This window comes from Vicugna pacos, chromosome 10 (genome assembly GCF_048564905.1).
Source record: "Vicugna pacos chromosome 10, VicPac4, whole genome shotgun sequence".
NCBI lineage: Eukaryota > Metazoa > Chordata > Mammalia > Artiodactyla > Camelidae > Vicugna > Vicugna pacos.
In genome coordinates, this window is record NC_132996.1 from 28440104 (window position 1) to 28455385 (window position 15282).

The 15282-nt window shown below is 42.5% G+C and overlaps 1 protein-coding gene and 1 long non-coding RNA gene across 3 annotated transcripts; one reads left to right on the top strand and one right to left on the bottom strand.

Moving 5' to 3' along the window:
* The first annotated feature begins 464 nt into the window (after positions 1-464).
* On the top strand, positions 465-15207 carry XNDC1N (XRCC1 N-terminal domain containing 1, N-terminal like). Of its 2 annotated transcripts, none has more exons than XM_072969292.1 (9): positions 465-595; positions 2888-3029; positions 3836-3991; positions 5156-5334; positions 9212-9297; positions 9652-9824; positions 11616-11688; positions 13521-13648; positions 14357-15207. In XM_072969292.1, the coding sequence occupies exons 1-9, from the start codon at positions 551-553 to the stop codon at positions 14590-14592; spliced, it is 1218 nt and encodes a 405-aa protein (XP_072825393.1). In that variant the 5' UTR covers positions 465-550; the 3' UTR covers positions 14593-15207. The 2 variants fall into 2 exon arrangements, with proteins under 2 accessions (XP_072825393.1, XP_072825394.1); XM_072969293.1 differs by having other exon boundaries at positions 5174-5334.
* LOC140698692 (uncharacterized) lies at positions 527-9215 on the bottom strand. Its single transcript, XR_012076530.1, has 3 exons — positions 9024-9215; positions 8279-8310; positions 527-635 (listed from the first exon to the last, which is right to left on the bottom strand). It is a non-coding gene; the product is annotated as an uncharacterized lncRNA (long non-coding RNA).
* Positions 15208-15282: the final 75 nt, after the last annotated feature.

The following is a 15282-nucleotide window of genomic DNA, read 5'->3' on the forward strand; positions in this document are numbered from 1 at the left end:
AACCTTGATGAAAAGTGAAGGAAGATTTATTTTATGAAAAGGAAAAAACCGTAATAGACTTGTGTCATATATTTAGTTAAACGTTCGTTACACGTCTTTATTATGTGCTAGGCTCTAGGGATATAAAGATGAATGATTAAAGGCGCAGTTCATGCTTTTGGGAGCTTACCTACATATAGTCCAACATCAACATGTTTATATATATACATACACATATATATTTTTTGGTACTTGCTTCTCTGTTGCATTCCAGTTCTTTCACTTTTGTTGGAATCTCATCAGCTGGTCCAGATCTACTCCCTGATCACCACCCCACCAACCCCTTCTGGTCATCAGAAACAGTGGTTGACTGATGCAGAAAACTTGTCTTACCAGAGAAACAGCCATGACTCATTTATTTTTCTTTTGTTCTCCTTCAGGAGTGACATGAGGATTCTTTCCCTTCTGGGAGCTGACAGGACCAAAACATAGGCAGTTCCACAGTGGTGACAGAAGAACTCTCAGGAGAAAGCATTTTTGCCTTGGCCTTGGGACAGCTGCGAGGCCCACCATGGCTCCTGTGAAGATTAGCCATGTTGTGTCATTTTCCTCTCAGGTATATTAGTTAGCAGGCATGATTTTTTTTTTCTTGGTGACTGAAAAGTTTGAGAAAAAAGAAAAATAGGAGACTAGTCAGTACTGTAAAGAAACTCCCAATCCAATAAAAGATACCTTGTCCATTATTTGGGAGGTCAGAGTCAAAGCGGGGAAACAGCTCTTGCTTTCAGGTTGCTCCCAGAGCAGTGCAGGATGCATTAAACAAGTGTTCCCAGGAATTAAAGGTAAGAAAGGCAACAACCTCAGGATTCCACCTGGGGAGGAAGCTGGCAGGGAGCTGGCAATTCTCTAGGCCCCAGATCTGTACCAGGATCCCCAGAAGGGCAACTTAGTCACTCTGTCATTGAAAGCAAGCTGGGACACTCAGGGTCATCCCTGACCTGTGAGGATAACACCACCACCACCGAAGGTGGTCTTGGTCTTCTCCCTAAAAGGCCACTTTCAGGAAATCTCTATTAGTACTAGATGCTGGGCCCTGGGCCCAGGACTGATCCCCTCCATCCCTTTGCTGTCATTTCTCTATCCATTTACACCTTCCCCCTACTCTTCCCCTTCTGTTACCTTCATCTTTCTCAAGGGATGCCAGTGGTATTTTGGGTATGAGAAGTCTGCATTTTATGGCAATATCATATGCATGGTGGGATATTTAGCATCCATGGCTTCCAGACCCTAATGACAACACTACTTTCTGCTCATTAGGACAATCAAAAACATTCCCACACATTTCAGAAAGACCCTTAGAAAGTCTTTAGGAACTATTATATTGGCTCCTATTCTGAGTGAAATAAAATAAAAGTTATCCTAATCCTCCTTGCCTACATGATTAGCCTAAACTGTTTTCTTCATGGACTCAGACTTACAAAATGCTAGAGAATATTAGCTATCTTCTAATATTGTGGTTTTCAAACTGTACTATTTGGGACCCACTTTCAGAAATTGAAAGGAGGGGGGCATAAGAATGTCTCTGACCCCCCAACCTGTACTTAAACAGAGTTCTGTTTTTATCTCTAAAAACTCTTATTAATTGATAATAATAAATAATAAATTGAAAAGGTTGAAAACCATGAATTTAGTCTCCCTACCCGTTACTTATAGATGAAGAAATTTAGATCCAGAAAGAGAAAGTAGTTTGCTCAAGGCCTTTCCACCAAAAAAACACCTGATTTGGGGTTAGAACTGAGAATTTCTATCTCAGTTTCAGTACTGTTGTATTTGAACAGATCACTTTAATTTCTCACTATCACTTGTAAACTCAGAATAAAAATCTTTGACTTTCTTATCTCACAGAGTTACTTTGAAGATAAATAAATGTCCGTGGAAGCACTTTATAAATGAAAAGAAATACAGTCAACCCTCCATATCCACGGGTTCCACATCCCCAGATTCAACTAATTGTGGATCCAAAAATATTCCAGAAAGTCTCCAAAAGCAAAACTTGAATTTGCCACATGTCAGCAACTGTTTACGTAGTGTTTGCACTGTATTTACAACCATTTACATATAATTTACACTGTATCAGGTATTATAAGTAATCTAGAGATGATTTAAAGTATATGGGAGAAATTGGGAGTTTGACATTTGCAGGTACTAACTACTATATATAAAATAGATAAAACAAGTTTCTACTGTATAGCACAGGGAACTATATTCAATATTTTGTAGTAACGTGTAATGAAATAGAATATGAAAAGGAACATATGTATGTATGTGTATGACTGAAACATTATGCTGTACACCAGAAACTGACACAGCATTGTAAACTGACTATACATCAATAGAAAAAAAGAGGAAAAAAGTATATGGGAGGATGTACGTAGGCTATACATGAATACTACACCATTTTTACATAAAGGACTTGAGCATCATAGATTTGGGGAGCCAAGGAGGTCCTGAAGCCAATCCCCTGTGGATACCAAGGGATGACTGTAGTACAGTGTGGTGGTTAAGAGCCCTGAATTCTAGACACCTGGGAGTTCTGACTTTGGTTGGTTGTTTGGTCTTGTAGCCTTAGGTGAGTTTCTGAACCTAAGCTTCAGTTTGCTGATCTCTTAACTAAGAACCCCCTGCCGTTGTTACGAGGATCAAATGAGGTAGTCTGGTAAATGAAGGAGAGGTAAACAGTGTCTATAAATCCCTTGGCACTGACAGCTGTGGACTACTGTCCAATGCCTTTTCTGCCATGTTAGGATCCTGGAAAGGTTTGGAAGTGTAGGGAGCCCTCATTCATGGGGCATCTTTTCCCTCTTTGGGCTCAGTGAGGTTCCTGATTTTCTCCTTCTCTCTGACTCAGGATGCCAAATATCCAGTGGAGAACTTGCTGCACCCAGAGAGTCAGAGGGGACCTTGGCTCAGCTGCCCTCAGGACAAGAGCGGGCAACTAAAAGTTGAGCTGCAGCTGGAGAGGGCAGTGCCGATCGGCTACATCGACGTGGGTGAGTAAGTTCTCTGGAGCCTAGGAACCTCGGTGGGAGAGCACAGGAGAAATGTTACCCTCCAGATGCCACAGCAACATGTCTCAGTTCAGCTGGCGAGCAGCCTTCATAGGACAAGCCCCACCTGGTATGAAGGAGAGATGTGGCCCTTGTCCTGGGGGGCAGATGTGTGGTGCTGGCGAACCTTAAGGGTTGCATTCACATAGAGTACAGCGTGAGTGCACTCCTAGAATTGCTCATCGTGCCTGCCTTGCTTTGATCTGACTGGCCTGGGTGAAGCCTTAGGACATTAATGAGCATAATTATAAATGCCAACAAGTGGAACCTCAAAATATCACTGTCAGGAGGATGCCAGGGGATAAACTGTGCAAGATCATCCAGGAAGGCACCACAGGAGTTTATTGGTTGGGAAGGTTGGCCTTAGAAGTCTCTGGAATAGAAAACTGACAGAGACCACTGGTCTCAGCTCCATCAGGACAGAGAGATGTCAGGCTTCCTAGCAAGGATTTAAGAGAAACAGAGTTTAGCACTGCCCTCCAGAGCCAAAGAACAGAGGAGCAGTGAGTCTCTTGGGTAAGGGGACAGTTTCTGGCCGGAAGAAACACTGCACCTTCATGTTGTCATTTAGTGGGCAGAGGTCTTGTCCCACTTCAGTTACTGGCTCACTGTGCTGCTTGACCTTTCTGCAGCTTCCAAATCACTCTCGAATGGAAGAATGGTCTCTTCCCCCTGATACCCTGGTGTATAGTCCAGAGAGCCCCTGTCATCTCATCACCCTTAATTTTCTCTCAACCTTTTGTCCCCAGGTAACTGTGGCTGTGCTTTCCTGCAGATTGATGTAGGTCGTTCTTCCTGGTCCCTGGATAGACCTTTCGTCACCCTGCTGCCTGCAACCATGCTAATGTCCCTGGCTGATTCAAAGCAGGGGAAAAACCGCTCAGGGGTCCGCATGTTTAAAGATGGTGAGGAGGGGGTGGCAGAGGAAATAGCTCAGCGGTAGAGTGCATGCTTAGCATGTACAAGGTCCTGGGTTCAATCCCCAGTACCTCCATTAAAAGAAAAAAAGATATAAAGATGATGAGGAGGGCAAAAGAAGAAATGGTAGATAGACTGAAAGAGAGAGTGATTATGAGAGAGACACGCAGGACCATAGAGGGCTATAAGAGCTGGTAGGTGTATATTGTCGGAGGGAGCCTTTGCAGGGGCTTCCTTATATCTATGGAGGGATAGGGCAGTTAATGAGTGAACCACTGTGTGGTATGTTTGTGTGTGAGTTCTCCGTGATGAGACTCCATGATAGCTGGGGGTATTTATGAGCTATGATTTATGTTTACACACAACATGTGATTCAGTGAAGCCAGATGTAGAACCCACATTTGGGACTGGTGTGCTTGTTTGTATATGTGTATATAAGTGTAAGTATGAGTTGGGGAGTAGGATGAATGTTTAAGTGATGGAAGGCTAGATGATGGTTATAGTTATGTAGCGTACGGTGTTTCCTGAGTCCTGTTCTGTGCAGATAGAAACATAAGACCTGATTCCTGGCCTCTAGGGACTTTCAGTCTAGTAAGGATTTGTCTGCATTTAAACTGGAGGTGTACACACTGTTGTGAAGGAAGTGTGAGATGGGATACGAGGTGGGGGAGACGAGGACCTATAGATCGTGCTGGGAATTGAAGGGGAGAAGGGTCTGAAGTATTGATGCGTGATCCTGTGGTTGTGTAGGTGTGCAGTGTTGTGAGGGAGGTTGAGGTCTCTTGGTCCAGGAAGGGTAGATGTAGCTCAGCTTGTCATTGGGCAAGTGTTCACTCCAGGCTCCAACACTATAGATACCCTGTTAAAATGAGACACTGATAAGTTCTCTGGAGAGATAGAGACTAAGGATGTACTCACGCTGGGAACAGTGCGGAACCGTGACAGAGAAGCAAGGCATGGGGTCTGAGAGGGCCCTGACTGGCACTGCCAAGCCCTGAGCATCAGGGCCTGAGGGAGGAATAACCTGCATTCTTCTTGTGTTGGAACTTATATAGTCCCAGTCACTTCTTTCCCCTCCTCAGTAGTGACCTTCTCTTTCTGTCTCCCTCCCATTCATGCATTTCCTTTCCCTTCATTTTCTTTCTCTTGAGATGATTTCCTGGCTCCAGCCTCAGGTGAGTCATGGGATCGACTTCGCCTGACCTGCTCCCAGCCCTTCACCCGTCGTCAGTCCTTTGGCCTGGCCTTCCTGCGGGTGTGTTCCTCTCTGGACTCCTCAGATGACCCTGTCGTGGGTCCGTCAGCCCCAGAGAGCTCTGGGCTGAGCCAGGTATGTACCCTGGTGGAGGAAGCTATTACATTTTCCCACCCTTTTCAGTTTCTTGTAAGGAAGCTGGTGCTTGATTGAGGGACACACACACACACGTACACACACATTCAAATACAGACATAACTGGGCTTTCTGTCCTTCCTTACTGGTAGGCATGAACCCCTGTCATTCCCTCTCACATGCAGAAGATTCAAGTGAGTGAGCCTCCAGTACAGTGTACACAAAGCTGTTGGACCATTTGGTAGCCATAATGAAGTTCTTTTGGGATTCAAACTTAATCTCATACTTTATTTCTAAGATCGTGGGAGCTATAGCTTTCATCAGACTTTTCCTTCCAGCACCTGGAAGCCCCGGGGCTCAGTTACAGACCCTCTGTCATTGTCATTCCCTGACCCACCTGTAGCAAAGCTGGATACATTCTTGAATAAGTACTCTGCAATTTCACGTGTCCCCCTTTCTCTCCCTGTGCAATACACAGACCCTCCTGAGAGAAGATGTGTAGGTTTCTGGCTGTGGATAGGTATCTGGTCAATTGACCTCCCCTTTTTTCAGCCAGTTTTCTGGTTATTTTTTCTTCCTAAGCCTATTTTGACTCCTCCTGCATTCTTGTCACTGGTGTCTCCATTTATTTTTCCAAGGCAGTACTCTCCCCCCATAATTGACTCAAACAAATGTCAAGACGTAATCACACAAAGCTAGAGTCATAGAATTCTAGAGAGGAAGAAATATTTAGAGATCATCAAGCCCCAGTCACCTCATTTCCTGTCTCACATAGAGAAACATACATTTTAATTCACACAGTAAGTCAGGACAGAACAGGGACCAGAAGTCAGGTCTCCCGCTGTTACCACAGTGCTTCCTATGCACACAGTGCATTTTTAAGAAGCTTCAAACATCTGACATAACTAAAAGAACTTGAGTTACCAGGAGTGAACCTCACAGGTGTGACATGTGTGGAGATTACTGTGAAAAATAAAAGACCAGGCTTCGGGAAGAGAAATGGATTTAGAGCAGACCGTTCTGTAGCACGATCTTGGGAGAGACCAAAGCACTGAGACAAAGTAAAGCTCAGTCTGAGATTTACTCTTCCATCGTGGGAAGGGCTGACAATGCAAAAGGACCAGTGGCAGCAGTTCATTGGGCTCTGCCAAGTCCCCATGTTGTCCCTGTGTGTTCCAGAGCCCTGTGGCCCCAGCTCTCCAATAAAATAGGACACTCTGTATGATTAGAGACCTGTTTGTCTTGTTTTATAAGACGTTCCTGGCAGCTAGGATAGCTCCTCGAACAAAGTAGGCTTTTTAGTATATATGTTCATTATATAAATGACCTTTCAGAGCAGAGTGGTAGATAAGGTCATTATAAAATTTATTATCCAAACTGAGAGAACTTTGAGAGCAAAAAAGACTGCTATTAATAATTCCTCTGAGCCAAATGACATTAGGCAGGATGTCCCAGGCAAACTAGGAAGTTTGGTCTCCTTAATTATAGGCTAAATAAGGGCTTCCTAGAGTCTTTTCCATTCTCGCCATATAAATTACCCTGCACCTTGAGGACCATGGTGGGATTGAGGCAGAAGGGAGTCAGCAACTCCAGAGCCATAATGTCAGAAAGGCACTGACCATCAAGAGCAGAGTGAAACTTACTTAAAACAGCCAAGACATGGAAACAACCTCAATGTCCACCAACAGATGACTAGATAAAGAAGATGTGGTGTATTTATACAATTGAATATTACTCAGCCATAAAACAGAATGAAATAATGTCATTTGCAGCAAACAGATGGACACAGAGATTGTCATACTAAGTGAAGTAAGCCAAAATGAGAAAGACAAGTACGATGTAATGTCACTTATATGTGGCATCTTTAAGAAAAAAAAAGGACACAAGTGAACTTATTTACCAAACAGAAATAGACTCACAGACATGGAAAACAAACTTACAGTTACCAGGGGGGAAAGAGGGTGGAGAGGGATAAAATCAGAGTTCAGAATCTGCAGATACTAACTACTATATGTAAAATGGATAAACAACAAGGTCCTACTGTATAGCACGGGGAACTATATTCAGTGTCTTATAGTAACCTATAATGAAAAAGAATATGAAAAGGAATATATATATATACACACACACACACACACATACACATATATATGTATATATAGACAACTGAATCACTATGCTATACATCAGAAACTAATCCAACATTGTAAATTGACTATATTTCAATAATCAATCAATCAATAAAAGATTAGCTTTAATTTCAAACATAAAGACACATTTGATGGCCAAAAGAAAAAAGAGCAGAGTGAAACTGCAGGTATCTCAGTGAAACCACAGGGAAAGGAGATCCTAAAACATTTCTACAAGAGAGGGTTCATCAAGCAATGAAGCTTGATTTTATAATTTAATATGTCTACCATGCCACAGGCTTTTTTCCTAATGTGTCATTCTAATGGTATATTATAGTAAAAGCAAAACTTAAGGGCTTACAACCCTGTGAGATAAGATCTTCTGTGATCATCAATTTTCCAGTCAGGAAACAGAAACACAGAGAAATGTACTGGATGTCCCAGGTCACACTGCCAAATAAGTCTTGGAGTGGATTTGAACCCAGGCCATCTGACTCCCTTTAGCCTGTGCTTGGAAGCTCAATTCCTAATGCTTAATCTCATTTACAGTTAAGGTTAAATAAACCATCTCTACACATTCATCTAGTTCCACTTTCTAGTAGTATTCACTCTGAAATTTATGAGACTAGGGAAAGGAAAAAATTAAAACCCTGGAAAATAATAAAACATTTCAAAATTAAATTAACATTTCAAAAGGTCCAAAATGAGATTCTAATGTCAATTAGAAAATACTAAACAGTGAATGTGAGTTAAATATACTACTTGTCAAACTTGCAGAATGAGAAAAAGTCATGTTTTATAAGAAAGACATTTACCTTAAAAGGAATCTGGGATAGAAGCAGCCCAGCTGAAAAGTAAAGGAAAAAACTGTTAAGTTTTTAAATTCAAGGGAAAAAAAAGGAAACTTGGAAAAATAAAAAAGGAAACAGCCACAAACTGACACAGATTAATTGAATTTTGACAAAGGATTAAGAACTGTAGCATACCCCAAAATAAAACCTATGTAGAAATGATCTAGTGCATGATTATTGATCACAGACATTTCTGTAGTTAGATGTAGAGAGGTTTATAAAATACCTGTGATAGATAAAGTGGCAGATTCTAGAAAGAGACATGAGATGTCTATACACATCTTTTTATAGATGGCTGGAAATGGTGGCTAAAATTGGTAGGTTTTTAGCTGCAAGTGAATGAAATCACAAAACAAATCCTACTGAATTTAAACAATATTATTAAACTATTTAAAAGAGAAAAATGACTAAAATGTCTCCAAGTAGTTCAAAATAGAACTTTTTAAATATAAAGAAATGCATATGTGGGTATAATTTGTCTCTCATATAGGTGTATAGAGATGAGTAATGTGAATTTTGTACTGACATGAATCAATTTTATATCTGTACCAATTTTTAAAAATATAGGTGTACATATGCTTAGAAAAATTTGCACATGATATCAGTTCCATAGCCCTGTTTTTCCCAATAGCATGTATTCTTTTATCCCTGGGTCTTCCAGGATCATGACAAAACCCTTAGCACTGGGGAAGTAAGTATACAGACTCACCAAATCTCACATCTTAGAGCTGGAGGAGTGTGCACACACAAGCAAAGGTACCATGGACAAGTTATAGCAGATAATACTCATTAACTAAGCTGAAGCCTTGGGGTTTGGAAGGATCCCTGGCACTAGATGGCAGTGTCCCCTGGTGGTGAATGTCTGTATTTCCCATTTCTCCATTTTCTTCTCCTCAGGGCTCTTCTGATGCTCAGGAGTCTGGTCCCAGCCCCTGGCTGGCTAATCCTTCCATCCGGAGGACATTCTTCCCAGAACCCCAAACGTATGTAGCTGCCAGGATGAAGGTCTCTTGGCCACTTCTCCGTTCTTTCTCCTGGGAGAGAAAGGCTACCAAGTCACTCACAGACACACAGACCCTGCCTGGATTCCCCTAATTAATCACACACTCTAGGGGGAGGAAAATAGCTCAGTGGTAGAGCACGTGCTTAGCATACACAAGGTCCTGGATTCAACCCCTAGTACCTCCACTGAAAAATAAGATAAAATAAAAAATCACACACTAGACATAACCCCATCTGTATATCAACCGGCTTTCTTGGTTAGATGCCACCAACCTGGGTGAGCAGAATGGAGTCTCTGTTCTGTGTGAAGACAAGTCCCCTCTGTTTCCCTGCAGGAGCACCAAGGACATTTCAGAGCTCAGGAATATCCTAAAGCAGCTGCAGCCAGGGACATTGGGGCGTTCAGCCTGCATGGTGCTTTCAGCTGCCTGCAAGGCTCCTTTAGCCCATGCAGCAAGCCCAAAAAACAACCATGCAGAATCAGGTCCCAGTCATCGGGAGAGCACAGGTGAGCCCCCGTGACCTTACTTTCCCCAGCATCCTCCTTCCTCCCTGAATCCACCACTGCTTACGATGATGACTCACAAATAGGACTTCATGTGGGAGAAAAGACAATTGGCGGTGTCTTGTTACCAGAAGCAAAATCAAATATTGTACAGTAACTGAAAGAGCCCTGGCCTAGGAACCAAGAGTCTGTATTTATTTGGGCCTTGAATCCCTCATTTCAAAGTGAAGGAATTAAACCAGATAGTATTTACGCCTCTTGCATTATTCATGTTCTCTGATCATCTTGGAAGGACAATTAAGTCAGGGTGGTGGCATGTGGAGCTTATTGGAGGAATAAAGTAAGGGAATGGTGTGGTTTCATCACAGAGGAAGAAAGGGTTAAATATTTTGGAGTTTCTACTTTGCACCAGACATTGATAGGCACTTTTACTAACTTTATCTATTTAATGTTCGCAACAAACTCATTTGATAAAAGAATCTGAGGTTCAGAGAGGCTACGTATTCTGAGTCACACAGCTAATAAGTGGCAGAGCCAGGATTTGAACCCTAGAGCTCTGGTTCCTTTCACTATTCCAGATAGCGAGAGAGAGAAAACAAGGAGTGTTCTCATTGAAAAACCTTGGTTTTACTCATTGCTTCATGGGGGAAATTTTTAAAAAGAAAGTTGTTTGTCTGTCATTTCAAAAGACTGAACAAATTAGTGAAATCATGAGTGTATTATTTTATTGCAGAAATAGGGTAAGTTGGGTATCTATTCTTGCACAAAAAATTAGCCCAAAACTTAGTGGTTTCAAACACTATTTCTCATGGTTTGGAATTCAGGTGTTACTTAACTGGGTCCTCTGGCTCTGGATCTGTCATAGACTGCAGACACCTTAAGGCTCAACGGGAAAGGATCTGCTCCCAAGCCCACTCATGTGGTTGTTGGCAGGATTCAGTTCCTTATGAGCTGTTGGGTTGAGGCATCCCTCACTTCCTTTGCCATGAGAGCCTCTCCATGGAGCATCTCACTAAGTGGCAGCTTGCTTCATCAGAGTGAGCCAGCTAGAGGGCAAGAGGGAGGGAGAATTAGCAAGAAAGAAGTCAGTCTTTTTAACTGAATCACAGAAGTGACGTCCCATCACTTTTGCCATATTCTGTTCATTAGAAGCAGATTACTAAGTCCTGCCCGTACTTGAGGGGGGGCATGAGTATCAGGAGGCAGGAACCAATGGGAGTCATTTCAGAAACTACCTAACATATAAGGAAGGATGTAGGTTATTATTTGTTTGTTTTATTGCTGTCATTTTAAAAGATAGAGAATGGGGAGTGAACAGATCTTTCAGGGGCACCTTAAGGTGCTGGAACTATGAAAGCACTTTGAAATATATTAAATGCTATATAGATTGCTCCCTAAGTTCTGAATAGCTAAACAGATGGTTGTTCCTGGCTTTTGTTACCATACATTTGACAGGTATTAATCGCACACCTCTATGTGTGAGGCTCTGTGCTAGGTGCCGGGGATACCACAGTAAATAAAACACTCCTACCCTATGGAGAGACATGTCCATGTCAGACAAGGAAATCTAAAACTTAAAACTGTGATAAGGCAAAGCATAATAGGATGACCAGATTTGGATTAGAGAATCCAGTGGGGAGTGCCTCACAGAAATTAGCATTTCATCAAGGACTTGAAGAGTAAGAAAGAATTAATCAGGAAAAGAGGATAGAAAGAATATTCTCAAAAGAAGAAACATCGTATGTGAAGGCCCCTTTGCTAATGAGCTAGATCTAATGAGCATTTCTAACACAGAGTCCAAACCAAAGGAGCAAAAGTCAAAGAATGATGACAGCAGGACAAAGAAACGGAAAGTGCAAGCCCAGGGGTAAGTAGGTCAACAGGAAAGACCCAGATCACCTCCCCAAACCTTGCTGTCCTTCTGCATCTGTCCTTCCCCAACTCGTGTTTCATTTAGGCCAAAGAGCACCCTGGTATCTGGGTCTTGATCTCATGGTCAGGATCTCGAGTGTAGCAGAGAAAAGATGTTCTTACCTACATGGTGTCAGGCTTGGAGCTAGGCAAGGAGGTGGCCATGTATTGAACCAGAATCTGCAGATGAGTACACTGTATCTCAAGGATGTCATTAAAATTTAAATCTTTTTCTACTTCAAAGGACACCATCAAGAAAATAAAAAGAAAACACATAGAATATGAGAGAAAACATTTGCATATCATATATTCATTAAGGGACTTGTATCTAGAATATATAAGGTACTCTTACGACTCAACAATAAAAAGATAACCTAATGTTTTAAATGGACAAAGCATCTAAATAGACTTTTCTCCATAGAAGATATACAAATGGCCAATAAGCACATGAAAAGATGTTCCACTTCATTAGCCATCTGAGAAATGCAAATCCAAATCACAGTGATTACCTCACACCCACCGGGATGATTGTAATCAAAAAAACAGTAACAAGTGTTGGCAAAGATGGAGAAATTGGGACTCTCATACATTGCTGCTGGGAATGTAAAATGGCGCAGCCATCTTGGGAAATAGTCTGGCAGTTCCTCAAAAAGCTAAACACAGTGTTACCGTTATAACCGAGCAATTCTACTCCTAGGAGTATACCCCAAAGAATTGATAACAGATCTTCACACAAAAAAGTATAGACAAATGCTCACAGCAGCATGGTTCATAATAGCCAAAAAGCAGAAATAACCCAAATGTCCATCAATTGAGTAAACAAAATATGTTTGTACCCATGGTGGAATATTATTTGGCCATGAAAAAGAATGAAATACTGATGCTACAACAACCTTGAAAATATGCTAAGTGAAAAAAGTCAGTCACAAAATACCACATATTATATAATTCCAGAGTAGACAAATCCACATACACAGAAAGTGGATAAGTGGTTGACAAAATATGTGGGGATAAAGGATTGGGGAGTAACTATGAAAGGATTTAGGGTTTCTTTTTAGGGTGATAAAAATGTTCTGGAATTAGATAGTTGTGGTGGTTACACAAACTTGTGAATATCCTAAAACCAGTGAATATGCTGTATATAAAATAGATAAACAGTAAGATCTGGGGGGAGGGGATAGCTCTAGTGGTAGAGTACATGCTTAACATGCACAAGGTCCTAGGTTCAATCCCTAGTACCTCCTCTAAAAATAAACAAACAAACAAACAAGCTTAATCCCCCCTCCAAAAAATAAATCAAGAAAAAAGGCAAGGTCCCAGTGTATAACACAGGGAACTATATGCAATATCTTATAATAGCCTATAATGAAAAAGGATATGAAAAGGAATACATATGTATGTTATATATATATAGCTAAATCACTATGCTGTACACCAGAAATTAATACAACATTATAAACCAACTATACTTCAATTTAAAAATAAAATTAAAATTAAATAAAATCAGTGGATAATGTATTATAAGGGATACATTTTATGGGGTATGCATTATATCTCAATTTTAAAAAATAATAAAAAACCTGAAGGCAGTGGTAGAAGCTCTGTTCTCAGATGTTCAAAGATTAAATGACTTCCCTCCAGTCTGACACATCAAATGGGCAAATCAGGACCCCAACCCAGGGCTTCTGGCTTCACATCAACTAGTTTACATTCTTCTCACCCTGGTTTGAGGCTCCTTCAGCCCTTAATGGCCTCTTGCTAACAGTTGGTCTTTACTCTTTCTCACAGGCCTGTTTCCAACTCAAAGTCTCGATCAAACCAGAGGAGGCTAGCAAAGGCAGGGCAAAGAGAACATAGCCAACCCCAGGCCCAGAGCAGCGGTGTCCCAGAGAGTGGACAGTGCCCCATTTGTGCAGGTAAGCTGCCCGAGCGCAGGGGTTGTTCGGGGAGTACTAGGCAGCCCTTGAGGGAGGAATGGGAGAGGTGGGAATGCTACCAGGAAACACGTGAACTGGGACACCTGGCCTCTGTCATCTGCAGTTACATACAGGTCTGTACTGAGCACCTGCTCACGTTGTGTTGGCCAAGCTGAGGAAAGGACATGGGTCCTGTCCTCATGTCAGGAGAGACATGAAGCAAAACAAAATAAAACACTAGCATAGAGCGTGTTGAATACCCTTCATAACTTCTTCCTCCATGTTCACATTCTGCTTCCTCTCCAAGTCTCTGTTCAAATGGTGCTGATTGCCAAGTCTTCTCTGCTTTTCTCAGATAATCTCTCCCAGCCGATCTCCTGCAGTGTTCTCTGATTCCCTTGGGCTTAGCACTTGTCACCTTCTGCTTTGTGTCACAGTCATTTGTAGTCATATCTTATCTTTACCCCTAGACACTGCAGTTGGTAAGGACAGGCCTGGAATGATGTCCCTCAGCTTCCTAGCACAGTGTTGGGCACATAGTAGACACTCAATGAATGTTTGGTGGATTCATGACTGGATAGTATCTCTCAGGTGTAAAATAGTCAACCATAGTAAGCTTCCTACCAAAACAGCTGCATTTTGACAGCAGATGTTCCCTTCAGGTTGCTTGGGGTGGCCTCCTTCCTCACCTTCTTCTCTCCCCATCAGGCTCCTTCAGCATTGAGATGCTTCCCCAGCACGCTGCCACCTGCGGAGAGACCTCCTCACCTTCCCCCACCTCTCCCTCCTCGTCACCATCTTCATCACCAGCTGTGCTGTGGGTGTCCTCCCCGGAGAGCTCACCACCCATTTCCTGGGTCCAGTGCCCTATCTGCCAGTTGCCATTCCCAGCAGGAGAAATAGAAGAACATGCCAGCATGTGTGGAGAGGTCCCTCAGGCATGAGCCCTGAGGTCCTGTGGTTTTGGACATACTCGTACCACCACCACAGAGGCTGCCCTCTGTGACTGAAACCAGGGAATAGATCTCTTGACAGCTGAGAAGGGCTGATAAAGCCAAGCCGCTCTCTCTCCTCCCCTCTACTCATTCCCTTAGGATGCTCCCGGAGAGTACCTCTGGGTCCAGCCTGCTCCCTGCTCCCAGTTGTCAAGACTTCTGTCACCATGGCACCCTGCTCTCCCATGGGCAGCTCCATCTCTTCTTTGAACTGCCAGGGTCGAATTGGTGATCTCTCTAGGGCTTTGGGACACAGTCCAGAATGTTTTCCCCTTAGTGAGTGGTGTGTACTTGTGCCCATTTTCCTGAGATGAAAATTGAGGCCCAGGGAAAAGAAAAGCACTGCCTGACAGATAAGATCCTGTGGTGTCCTGGGAAGGTGAGAGTGATTTTTGAGTATGAGACTGACCTCCAGCCTCCCAGGAACTTAACTCCCAGTGTCCTTTAGGTGTTCCCTCCCTAGGATGATCAGTTAATGGTGCTGACATTAAACAAGTTATTTATCTTGGGTCCAGAGTTAACCCTCAGTAACAGAAGGAAAAATAAAAACCTGTCCTGCTCACAGAGTTTATGGGAATCAGAGGGGCTAATGACTAAGGAATGATTCTCGACCTGGCTGTGGAACCTTGGGCAAGTCCC

Bases quoted from the DNA above. Each gene is read 5' to 3' on its own strand.
- XNDC1N (XM_072969292.1), top strand. From the start codon at position 551: ATGGCTCCTGTGAAGATTAGCCATGTTGTGTCATTTTCCTCTCAG. The intron at 3,030-3,835 runs GTGAGTAAGTTC...TTTTGTCCCCAG, and splicing joins GATCGGCTACATCGACGTGG to GTAACTGTGGCTGTGCTTTC. The intron at 5,335-9,211 runs GTATGTACCCTG...TCTTCTCCTCAG, and splicing joins AGAGCTCTGGGCTGAGCCAG to GGCTCTTCTGATGCTCAGGA.